The sequence below is a fragment of the Boleophthalmus pectinirostris genome, unplaced genomic scaffold (genome assembly GCF_026225935.1).
Source record: "Boleophthalmus pectinirostris isolate CB_2022bp ecotype Guang Dong unplaced genomic scaffold, ASM2622593v1 HiC_scaffold_19, whole genome shotgun sequence".
Lineage (NCBI taxonomy): Eukaryota > Metazoa > Chordata > Actinopteri > Gobiiformes > Gobiidae > Boleophthalmus > Boleophthalmus pectinirostris.
Window position 1 is genome coordinate 43860176 of NW_026571140.1, and position 12500 is coordinate 43872675.

The following is a 12500-nucleotide window of genomic DNA, read 5'->3' on the forward strand; positions in this document are numbered from 1 at the left end:
AGAGAAAAGGCGAGAGAAAGAGGAGAAAGAAGAGAGAGAGAGAAGAGAGGGACACGGGAGAGAGAAGAGAGAGAGAGAAACAGAAGAGAGAATCAGAAGAGACAGACGAGAGCGAGAGAGAAGAGAGACAGAGGAGAAACAGACGAGAGAGAAACAGACCAGAGAGAAACAGACCAGAGAGAAACAGATGAGAGAGAAGAGAGAAAAACAGACCAGAGAGACAGAGAGAGACAGAGGAGAGAGAGAGAAGAGAGAAAGACAGACGAAAGAGACGGAGGAAAGAGAGAGAGAGACAAATGAGAGAGACAGAGGACGGAGAAACAGACGAGAGAGAAAGAGAAGAGAAAGTGAGAGAGAACGGAGAGAGAAGAGAGCGACAGCCGAGAGAGAAGAGAGAGAGAGAGAGACAGATGAGAGTGGTGAGAGAGAGAGGAGAGAGAGAAACAGAGGAGAGAAAAGAGAGAAACAGAAGAGAGAGAAGAGAGCGAGAGAGAAGAGAGACAGAGGAGAAACAGACAAGAGAGAAACAGATGAGAGAGAAGAGAGAAAAACAGACCAGAGAGACAGAGAGAGACAGAGGAGAGAGAGAGGAGAGAGAAGAGAGAAAGACAGACGAAAGAGACGGAGGAAAGAGAGAGAGAGACGGATGAGAAAGAGGAAAGAGAAGAGAGACACAAATGAGAGAGACAGAGGACGGAGAAAAGAGAGACAGACGAGAGCGAGACAGACAAGAGAGAAACAGAGGAAAGAGTGAGAGAGAGAGAGAGACAGGAGAGGGAGAGAGAGAGGTGGAGAGATAGAAACAGTGGAGAGAGAGAAGAGTGAGAGACATTAAGCTCTCATTATAAGTGAACTCTCTCAAATAATCTCTCAGTCACTTTAAAATGAGGGAAAAATCAGACGAGTTCTCAGAGATTTTCGAGCGTTTTTCCACCTTTGAGGCTCAAAACTCTCAAATAAATTTAACCAGAACTTAAAACTAGACAAAACTTTTATCTACCGTATTTTCCGGGTGATTATTCGCGCCGGGTTATGAGACGCACTGTCGTTTTCCCGAACGTTTTTCACATATAAACCGCACCGGACAATAAGGCAGTTAAACGAAACACAACAGTTGGATAAATCAGTCAAACTTTATTTAACGCGTTTACTCGTTACGTTAACTCTCAACTTTGTTCATTTGTAACACGTAAAAAACAAAAAAAACGAACGAACTAATTGTCAGCGTATTCACAATAACTCATAATTGTTCGGTTATAACTAAAAATAACACATTAGGTCGTTTTCACACCACTAGTTCGATTATTTGGTCGCACCAGGCAATACAGTTGTTATTATGTAGTAAATAGACTCCAGTGTGTCTGCGTTCACACCGGCTGGTTCGATTCACGTGTCTCTGTTTCCCGGGAAAACAGCGATACTCCAGTTATCAACACCGATGTTCCTGTTAATACCGCGGGCCGTCCTCATCTCAAATTATCACCATGAACTCATAAAACAGCAACATGTAGAACTTTGTAAACTCACCGCACATCAGTCCTCAGGTAACAGCAGCAGCCAACAGCGCTCACAGTAGCGCAGCTCCTCAGGACGGGGCTGGGGTCTGGTCCTTGGTCTTCTGTCGTCCTACAAGCGTTGGTCAGATGGTCCGGAGGCTCCATCCTCCATGTGCTGGTTCCAAACGGTGGCGAGAAAGACCAGTGCGCAGTGGACTGGGTCTAAGCGGGAACGTTCAGTCGTCTGCGCGCTGGTTCTGTGCGGGGAAAGTGAGAATGCGCTGTGGACTACAGGTCTGTGCAGGCTGCTCCGGTTCTCCACGCTCAAGAACCGCGGCTGGTTCCAAGGTGGTGCAGCATCCGGACAGAAGCGTGAGTCCAGTTTGGTTTGTTATATGTTGTTCTGAGCGTCCGTCCTCCGCGCATTTGGTTCTTCCCGGGGACGGGCTTCCTCAGGTCGAGGCTCCCCGCTCCAGCTCCTCTGAGCCCGGACAGAACTGGAGCTGCTCCCACTGGTTCAGGACTCTGGTTTGGATCTAGTCCGACTGTATTTCTCACACTAGGCTAAAAACAGGGACTTTTTAAAGGTGTATCAATTGAATAGGCTATTGCCTATTGCCATGAAATTATTTGGTTAATTAAAGCCTAAAATAACAAATGCTGGTTGCTACGTGATCACGGGGAACACCGGGTCGTCTCTGTGCAGGTCCTGAACAGACAGACACACCCCCAATTTTTGACTCACTCTGGAGCCACACGTTCGCACACTGGTTCTTGCTCTGATCTTCGTGTGTTTCATTCTCTGTATTGGCCATTGTTGGTAAAATATTCGAAAATGAATCGCGGCTGCGTCTGGACAACAACCTGTTACTGCTGGAGTCGCAGATCAATAGGGACGGAGATGTGTGGAAAAAGCCATCCGGTCTCTTAAGGTAAACTTCTCGCAGCCAGTCGCTCATCTTCTCCAGGAAAAATGAGGAATCACAGTACGTATCACTCCGCAATGCTCCTGTCTACGCTGCAAGTGGTGCGGCTTTGTCGTTTACTGAAGTCGTACTGGAACACTCGCGTAAATTCATATAAAAGGCGCTCCGGATTATAAGGCGCAGTCGTTTTTGGAGTCTTAAGGCCGCGCCTAATCGTCCGGAAAATACGGTACTTTAATCTAGTGCTCGAAAATCAGATCTAAATCGAGACTAAAACTCAGAAAATAGAAAAGAAAATTCAACCGTTTAATGTTGAAAACCACCTTCTGTCGTTTCAAAGTTTTTATTGTCATTTTGTGTTTTTTGTAGCTGCTCAAAACGGGAGCCCTCAGTCCCAGAACAAGTCCGAGTCCAGACCCCAGACCCAGACCAACGCGAGTCCCGGTCCAGGTCCCGGTCCAGGTCCAGGTCCGAGTCCCGGTCCGAGTCCAAACCAGACCTCGACCCCGGACCTGAGGATTCGCCGGCAGCATTCGTCCGACAGCGTGAGCAGCATCACCAGCCACTCCAGCATCGGATCCAACCTGGACGCCGACGCCAACGCGCGGAAGAAGAACAAGAAGAACTGGGTAAGAGTACTCGAATACTCCGATACTCAAGTACTCCAATACTCCAGGACTCAGGACTGTTACCAAAGTACACAAAACAAAACAAAAAAAGCTCTATTCTGCAGGGGAAAAGTAGGAGTAGAAGTAAGAAATAGGGTCTGACCGATACGGATGTTTTTGGATCTGATATGATTCCGATAATCGAGGCTTTGGAGCTGCCGATATATTTAATGACCTAAAAATTCACATTAAATGTTCAACTGATTCTAAAACTTTACTCTACTGGATTTTAAATTGTGTTTGTTTAGGCGACATTTCCTGAAATTCTGCGTCTTTACGTCGTATTTAAAACAGTAGGTCGGAAAATTTGCATCACATTCTAGTCCGTAAAGAAATGAAAAACTCCCACTATCAGACTTTAGTGTAAATGCTGCGGTAATTAATGATATGTGTAAATGTGGATCATTCACACGTCAGTGCAGGTCCAGTCACATGTGCAGAGACACTAGAGTCACTTTACACTAGAACAATGTGAGAAAACAGACGGTTTACGTGAGGGCGACAGCAGCGAAACAACGAGAAACAACCAAAAACACTCACACAGGCTCCTCTCAGATCACAAGTCTGCAGATACAAGTGTCCTAATCCAGACTCAAAACAATCATCCGTAAAACTAACATAATGACAGCAGCTGTGTGTGTGCTCTGCCTGTGGAACATCGTCTCTTCTCTGCGTTCGCACTTTGATAAAAACAGCAGTAGTTTTGTGGTGTTGCGGGCGTCGGGCCGAGGGGAAAGTTGGGCAGTAGCAGCAGGTTGGGTGAGACTCTGTAGCCTAAAGGTTGGTGCTGCTGTGGGTAGATGTTTAATTCTGAAGCTGCGCCTGTGTCCCTCTCGTCAGGTCATATCAGTTTGTCAAAGTCTGATCTCGTCAGATTTGAGAAGCTCAGCAGGACTGGACCTGGTCAGGACTTGGATGGGAAACACTGGGAAGATCAGGTCCACAGTGGGTGATAGTCATAAAAAAAAAAAAAAAAAAAAGGCAAGGCACTTCACCCTCATTGCCTATTATGAAAGTGGTGTGTGTGTGAGTGATGGTGGTGGTCGGAGGGGCCGATGGTGCAGATTGGCAGCTTTGCTTCCGTCAGTCTGCCCCAGGGCAGTTGTGGCTACAGGAGTGAATGAATAACGCTCTGTAAAGCGTCTTTGAGTGTCCAAAAAAGCGCTGTATAAAACTGATGCATTATTATTATTATTAGTCCCAACAGTAGCGCTCACAGCACCATCTACTGGTCAGAGTGTGTATTTCATCCAAAATAAAAGACACATTAGTAAATAATACAAAAACATGTGTGGGGGGTTGGTGTCTGTTTCCATATAAAACATGAAATATTGCATTTTTCAACCTGCTGCTCTGAAGTTCACTTTTATTTATCATCAATATTGTGGATCAGGCACAACAGAGTTTAAATCAACGGCTCAGTGCTGCACTGGTGTAAACAAGCACATATGAGTCATGTGACGTGACTCCGGTGGTGCGTTCAGGGGCAGTACGGCGTCACGAACACAGACAAACGACTCCGCAGATAAATCCTGATGCGGCGCCACATATGAGGACATTTATCTGTCTTTAAATTGGATTAAATGGACAGAATACAGAGGCTCTAAGATTTATAACGACGTATAACCTGCTCACGTCGACTATCGGCCCAGATCAATGAGATTTAGGTCGAGAGTCGATATGTCTCCAAGTGCCCATATTGGTCGATAATATCGGTCAAGCTCTAATAAGAAGTGTTGCTATAAAAGAGTAACAGTAATCGTAGCAGTAGTAGCAGTAGTAGTAGTAGTAGTAGTAGTAGTAGTAGTAGTAGTAGTAGTAGTAGTAGTAGTAGTAGTAGTAGTAGTAGTAGTAGTAGTAGTAGTAGTAGTAGTAGTAGTAGTAGTAGTAGTAGTAGTAGTAGTAGTAGTAGTAGTAGTAGTAGTAGTAGTAGTAGTAGTAGTAGTAGTAGTAGTAGTAGTAGTAGTAGTAGTAGTAGTAGTAGTAGTAGTAGTAGTAGTAGTAGTAGTAGTAGTAGTAGTAGTAGTAGTAGTAGTAGTAGTAGTAGTAGTAGTAGTAGTAGTAGTAGTAGTAGTAGTAGTAGTAGTAGTAGTAGTAGTAGTAGTAGTAGTAGTAGTAGTAGTAGTAGTAGTAGTAGTAGTAGTAGTAGTAGTAGTAGTAGTAGTAGTAGTAGTAGTAGTAGTAGTAGTAGTAGTAGTAGTAGTAGTAGTAGTAGTAGTAGTAGTAGTAGTAGTAGTAGTAGTAGTAGTAGTAGTAGTAGTAGTAGTAGTAGTAGTAGTAGTAGTAGTAGTAGTAGTAGTAGTAGTAGTAGTAGTAGTAGTAGTAGTAGTAGTAGTAGTAGTAGTAGTAGTAGTAGTAGTAGTAGTAGTAGTAGTAGTAGTAGTAGTAGTAGTAGTAGTAGTAGTAGTAGTAGTAGTAGTAGTAGCAGTAGCAGTAGTAGTAGTAGTAGTAGTAGTAGTATCAGTAAAAGTAGTAGATTAACATGTAAGTCTTTCTCTGTCTCTTGTCTCGTTGGTTTCTTCTTCAGGCCTCGTTCACTGGGGAAAAGGTGAATACATTTAGTTTTTCATCAAATAAATAATAAAGTAAATAAGTAAATAAATAGTAAATAAACAATAAGTTGAATAAATAATAAAGTTGTTGTTGTTGTTGTTGTTGTTGTTGTGAAGAGCGTTTTGTGCACCGGAGCTCAGGACTCAGACAGTGAAGTATGAGCCACAAGTTTAACCCAGAACCCAGTGTTAGAACCACACGTGATCCTAAATAGATCTAAACCGGGTCTAAACCAGGTCTAAACCAGGTCTAAACCAAGACTGAACCAGGTCTAAACCAGGTCTAAACCAGGACTAAACCAGGTCTAAAAACCAAGACTGAACCAGGTCTAAACCAGGTCTAAACCAGGACTAAACCAAGACTGAACCAGGTCTAAACCAGGTCTAAACCAGGTCTAAACCAGGTCTAAACCAGGTCTAAACCAAGACTGAACCAGGTCTAAACCAGGTCTAAACCGGGTCTAAACCGGGTCTAAACCAGGTCTAAACCGGGTCTAAACCGGGTCTAAACCAAGACTGAACCAGGTCTAAACCAGGACTAAACCAGGACTAAAACAGGACTAAGCCAGGACTAAACCAGGACTAAAACAGGACTAAATCAGGTCTAAAACAGGACTGAACCAGGACTAATCCAGGTCTAAACCGGGACTAAAACAGGACTAAGACAGGTTTAAAACAGGACTAAACAAGGACTAAACCAGGACTGAACCAGGACTTAAACAGGACTAAATCAGGACTAAAACAAGACTGAACCAGGACTGAACCAGGACTAAAACAGGTCTAAACCAGGTCTGACTCATGACAGAGACTTGGTCTAAACCCGGATCAGCCGTAAACAGAAGTGTGTGTGTGTGTAGTTTTAATCCTGGTCTGGCCCAGGTCAGATTTATCGCTCTAGAATCTGTGTTTTTCTTTCCTTCTTTTCTTTTCTTCTAATACTACTACTACTACTAATACTACTCAGACCAGGTGCGAGAGGCCATGACGCGCATGCAGGTACTACTACTACTACTACTACTACTACTACTACTACTACTACTGTTACTACTACTGCTACTACTGTTATTTTTACTGCTACTAGTGCTACTACTAATACTACTAATACTACTGTCACTACTACTACTACTACTACTACTACTACTACTACTGCTACTACTGTTATTTTTACTGCTACTAGTGCTACTACTAATACTACTAATACTACTAATACTACTGTCACTACTACTACTACTACTACTCAGACCAGCTTCGAGAGATAGGAGGAGAAGTACTACTACAAATACTACTGCTACTACTACTACTACTATTAGTACTACTATTCAGGCCAGCTCCGAATGGCCATGACATGTATGCAGGTCAGATATCAGGAGTATTACTACTACAGAAACTACAAATACTACAAATGCTGCTGTTACTACTGCTAGTACTTCTATCACTGCAATTACTACTACTACTACTACTTCTACTACTTCTACTACTACAGAGTGATTGATTCATTTTGATCCAAAGTTCTTCTTGTGTTTCTTGACTAAATGTTTTCCGTTGTTGTTGTTTTTTTAGTTGGAGATCGAGAAGTTGAAGATAGAAAACGACCGTCTGCGTTTGGAGAACCAGAGCAGCAGAGCGAGTTCCCAGGCCTCCGTCTCCTCCTCTCCCCCGACACAGAGCCTCTCCCTGGGCACGAGCGCAGCACCAGCGGGGGGTCAGACCATCAACCTGACCACCAGCGAGTCCACCAGCCTGGGTAAGACCTGCTTTAGACCTGGTTTAGACCTGGTTTAGACCTGGTTTAGACCTGGTTTAGACCTGGTTTAGATCTGATTTAGACCTGGTTTAGACCTGGTTTAGACCTGGTTTAGACCTGGTTTAGACCTGGTTTAGACCTGGTTTAGATCTGATTTAGACCTGGTTTAGACCTGGTTTAGATCTGGTTTAGACCTGGTTTAGACATGGTTTAGTCCTGGTTTAGACCTGGTTTACTCCTGGTTTAGATCTGATTTAGACCTGGTTTAGATCTGATTTAGATCTGATTTAGACCTGGTTTAGTCCTGCTTTAGACCTGGTTTGGACCTGGTTTAGACCTGGTTTAGACCTGGTTTAGACCTGGTTTAGACCTGCTTTAGACCTGGTTTAGACCTGGTTTAGATCTGATTTAGACCTGGTTTAGACCTGGTTTAGACCTGGTTTAGACCTGGTTTAGACCTGGTTTAGATCTGATTTAGACCTGGTTTAGTCCTGGTTTAGACCTGATTTAGATCTGATTTAGACCTGGTTTAGTCCTGCTTTAGACCTGGTTTAGACCTGGTTTAGACCTGGTTTAGACCTGGTTTAGATCTGATTTAGACCTGGTTTAGACCTGGTTTAGACCTGGTTTAGACCTGGTTTAGACCTGGTTTAGACCTGGTTTAGACCTGGTTTAGACCAGGTTTAATCCTGTTTTAGACCTGGTTTAGTCCTGGTTTAGACCTGGTTTAGACCTGGTTTAGACCAGGTTTAGTCCTGGTTTAGACCTGGTTTAGACCTGGTTTAGACCTGGTTTAGACCAGGTTTAGACCTGGTTTAGACCTGGTTTAGACCTGGTTTAGACCCCATTTAGACCTGGTTTAGACCTGGTTTAGATCTGGTTTAGACCTGATTTAGAGCTGGTTTAGACCTGGTTTAGACCTGTTTTAGACTCAGTTTAGACCTGTTTTAGACTCAGTTTAGACCTGGTTTAGACCTCATTTAGACCTGGTTTAGACCTGGTTTAGACCTGTTTTAGACTCAGTTTAGACCTGGTTTAGACCCCATTTAGACCCCATTTAGACCTGGTTTAGATCTGGTTTAGACCTGATTTAGACCTGATTTAGACCTGGTTTGGACCTGTTTTAGACTCAGTTTAGACCTGTTTTAGACTCAGTTTAGACCTCAATTAGACCTGGTTTAGACCTGGTTTAGACCTCATATAGACCTGGTTTAGTCCTGGTTTAGTCTTGATTTAGACCTGGTTTAGTCCCAAGTCTAAGTCAAGTCTTTGCTTAGTTTAAAATGAGTCTGATCCAGGTTTAAGTGACTCTGCGTTGTGTTTTTCAGACTCTGTTGTGTTTTTCAGACTCTGTTGTGTTTTTCAGACTCTGTTGTGTTTTTCAGAGTTGTGTTTTTCAGACTCTGCGTTGTGTTTTTCAGACTCTGCGTTGTGTTTTTCAGACTCTGCGTTGTGTTTTTCAGACTCTGCGTTGTGTTTTTCAGACTCTGTTGTGTTTTTCAGACTCTGCGTTGTGTTTTTCAGACTCTGTTGTGTTTTTCAGTTTTTCAGACTCTGCGTTGTGTTTTTCAGACTCTGCGTTGTGTTTTTCAGACTCTGCGTTGTGTTTTTCAGACTCTGTTGTGTTTTTCAGACTCTGCGTTGTGTTTTTCAGACTCTGTTGTGTTTTTCAGACTCTGTTGTGTTTTTCAGACTCTGTTGTGTTTTTTCAGACTCTGCGTTGTGTTTTTCAGACTCTGCGTTGTGTTTTTCAGACTCTGTTGTGTTTTTCAGACTCTGCGTTGTGTTTTTCAGACTCTGCGTTGTGTTTTTCAGACTCTGCGTTGTGTTTTTCAGACTCTGCGTTGTGTTTTTCAGACTCTGCGTTGTGTTTTTCAGACATGCTTTTGGACGACACCGGGGAGAGTCTGAGGAAAGAAGGACGTCACGTGAAGATCTACGTCACTCTGGACGAAGACTCAAACTGGACGGAGGTCTGAGCGACTCGACGGAGGTTTTATTACGGATTCTTCTCCAAACGAAATGTAACTTTAAAGCGTTTTGTGTTGCAGGACGGGCGAGGGCGCAGCTTCCTGATCGGCTGCATCGGAGTGAGCGGGAAAACCAAATGGGACGTTCTGGACGGAGTGGTCAGGAGACTGTTTAAGGTTTGTACCAAAGTTTGTTAAAGCTCTCCTCTTGTTTCCAGGGAAATGTTCCTTTGGCTCTAAAATAGTCGAGTTTCAGCTGACGTCATTGTTATTAAAAGCCGGCGTTGCTGCTGGGAAATATTTTGGTCAGAGGCAAGAAACACGGTAGCGTCAAACACAGTGTGTAACCTCGCGTATTTATCCCCGATAATGTTAAACTCCTGCTGCATTATCGGACGCACAAATAAAAGGATGGAAGAATAGGGGTGTGCAAAAATATCAAAATATCGATATATCGTATCGCTTAATGTGATGATACAGTATCGATATCGTGGGCCGCTGTATCGATATATCACCAATAGTACTTTTTGGTTTATTTTACTAAATTATTTTGTTCCAGCTACAGTTTTGTTGTTTGTTCAGAGGAAGGAAACGTATTTATGCGACAAGTTTGACTATTCACTGTTTTGACGATTAAAATGTTTGTGTTTCATATGAACTTTGCACCAGAAGAAGTGGATTAACAAAGACTTTTAGTATCACAGACATGATTTAGACTTTATTTTTATTGAACTGTATTGAATTGATTTGAAATATATCGTATCAAATCGAAAGTGCACTGTATCGAGATAAGTATCGTACCGGCAACTTCATAATGATACCAGCCCTAATGACCAATTTCTGGTCAAATGGTCTTGGGTCCTCTGCCGTTAGGCAAGGCAAGTTTATTTGTACAGCACAATTCGTACACAAAGTAATTCAAAGTGTTTTACAGAATAAGAAATACATTAAAATCATAATAAAAACAAATCAAAACATAAATAATCATGAAGATTAAAATTAAAAAAGAGAGACATAAATTGGAGAGAAGAGTGCGGAATGAAAACCTTTCAGTTATTTGCACAGTTAAACAGAAATGTTTTAGAGTCTGGATTTAAACAGCGTCACAGAAGAGTCTGTCTCACATGTTCAGACTGTTCCAGGTTTTAGCTGCATGAACCTGAAACTCTGACTCCCCTTGTTTAGTCGTGACTCTGGGCACCAGCAGGAGTTGGTCCCTGAGCTCCTCAGAGTGTGAGATGTTCATATGACACTAACATGTCACAGATGGACTTTGGTGCTCGGACATGGAGACACTTGTACAAGCAGAGCTGCTTTAAAGTCTCTGAGCCACAGGAGCCAGAGCAGAGACCTGAGACCAGGACTTATGTGCTCGTACTTCCTAGTTCGAGTCAGGACCCGAGCTGCAGCGTTCTGGATGTTCTGCAGCTAGTGTGGATAAATAACCGGGATCAATACCCTTTACGTCAGGCATGTCCAAACTATGGCCCGGGGGCCAAATGCGGCCCTCAGACAAATTTTTCTTGGCCCTCAGACAACGCTTTTACAATTTTGTCTAATTATTTGCCAATTATTATGGCACTGAAAACTAATGTTGTGCAAAAATATCAAAATATCGATATATCGTATTGTTTAATTTGATGATACAGTATCGATATCGTTGCCTGCTGTTTCGATATATCACCAAGAGTATTTTTTTGGTGTATTTTTACTCATTTATTTTGTTACAGCTACAGTTTTGTTGTTTGTTTAGTGCAGACATGTCCAAACTCTGGCCCGTGGACCAAATGAGGCCCTAAAACACTTTTTTCTTGGCCCTCAGACTTCCAGGTGAATTGGCCCAAATGACCTTGCATCAGTTAAAAAAAAATTTGTTTTACTGCAAGTTTATTGAAAATCTACCTTGATAAAGCTCATATTGAATATTTAGTGTGCGGTTTTAAGGATCTTATAAATGAATAAAGGACTGACGGCTCATTCTAACGTGTTCTACGTGCACATATTTCAATCATTCACTGTCTTGAGCATCAGTCTGTGGCCCTCGATCGGCCTCTGCTTCGTCTGGGTTCAGATATGTGGCCCTTGATGAAAAAAGTTTGGACAGTCCTGCTTTACGTGTTTTCTCACTCCGTCCAACATGTTGAATTAGTGTTTCTTGCCGCCGACCAAAATAATTCCCAGCAGCGCACGTTTTTGTCCACAATGAAACTCGACTATTTCACAGTACGACCAGTGTTGGGAAGGTGACTTTTAAAATGTAATCCCCTACAGATTACAGATTACACACCCCAAAATGTAGTTTGTAACATAATCCATAAAATTGACTTAAAGTGAGTAATGTAATCTGAATACTTTGGATTACTTGATTTGCTGTAGAGAAGCAAAGACGAGGAAATCAGAACGTGAGATGTTTTGTCTGATAAAAGAAAATAAAAAGCCCAAACTTTACTGAAAAAAAAAAAAAAAAAAAAAAAAATTATTGATAAAAGACGAGGAGACACGGTCCACACAGCAGGATTTAGTCCTGTTAAATCCTGTTTTAGACCTGGTTTAATCCTGGTTTAGTCCTGGTTTTAGACCTGGTTTAGACCTGGTTTAGTCCTGGTTTAGACCTGGTTTTAGACCTGGTTTTAGACCTGGTTTATACCTGGTTTAGACCTGGTTTAGTCCTGGTTTAGACCTGGTTTAGACCTGGTTTAGACCTTTTTAGACCTGGTTTAGACCTGGTTTAGTCCTGGTTTAGACCTGGTTTAGACCTGGTTTAGACCTGGTTTAGTCCTGTTTTAGTCCTGATTTAGTCCTGGTTTAGACCTGGTTTTAGTCCTGGTTTATTCCTGGTTTAGACCTGGTTTATTCCTGGTTTAGACCTGGTTTAGACCTGGTTTAGACCTGGTTTTAGTCCTGGTTTAGACCTGGTTCAGTCCTGGTTTTAGTCCTTGTTTAGCCCAAAATATGAAAACAGGAAAATCACCACCGTGTAATCCATTTATTTCAATAAAGTAACTGTAATCCAATTCCCACTCACTGAAACAGTAACTGTAACTGAATACAGTTACTCATCATTTGTACTCTGATTACTCCAGTACCTGTAATCTGTTACTCCCCAACACTGAGTACGACATCAAAAATATCCCCATGGAGAAT

The 12500-nt window shown here is 42.4% G+C and overlaps 1 protein-coding gene across 1 annotated transcript in view; it reads left to right on the forward strand.

Annotated features, from left to right (window-relative positions):
* nav2a (neuron navigator 2a) overlaps nt 1-12500 on the forward strand; it is a 107819-nt gene that overhangs the window by 72016 nt on the left and 23303 nt on the right. Inside the window, exons 16-19 of the mRNA XM_055154379.1 lie at nt 2792-3051; nt 7203-7386; nt 9265-9359; nt 9438-9533. Of these exons, the coding sequence (XP_055010354.1) occupies nt 2792-3051; nt 7203-7386; nt 9265-9359; nt 9438-9533 (635 nt within the window). The remainder of the gene's footprint in view (nt 1-2791; nt 3052-7202; nt 7387-9264; nt 9360-9437; nt 9534-12500) is intronic.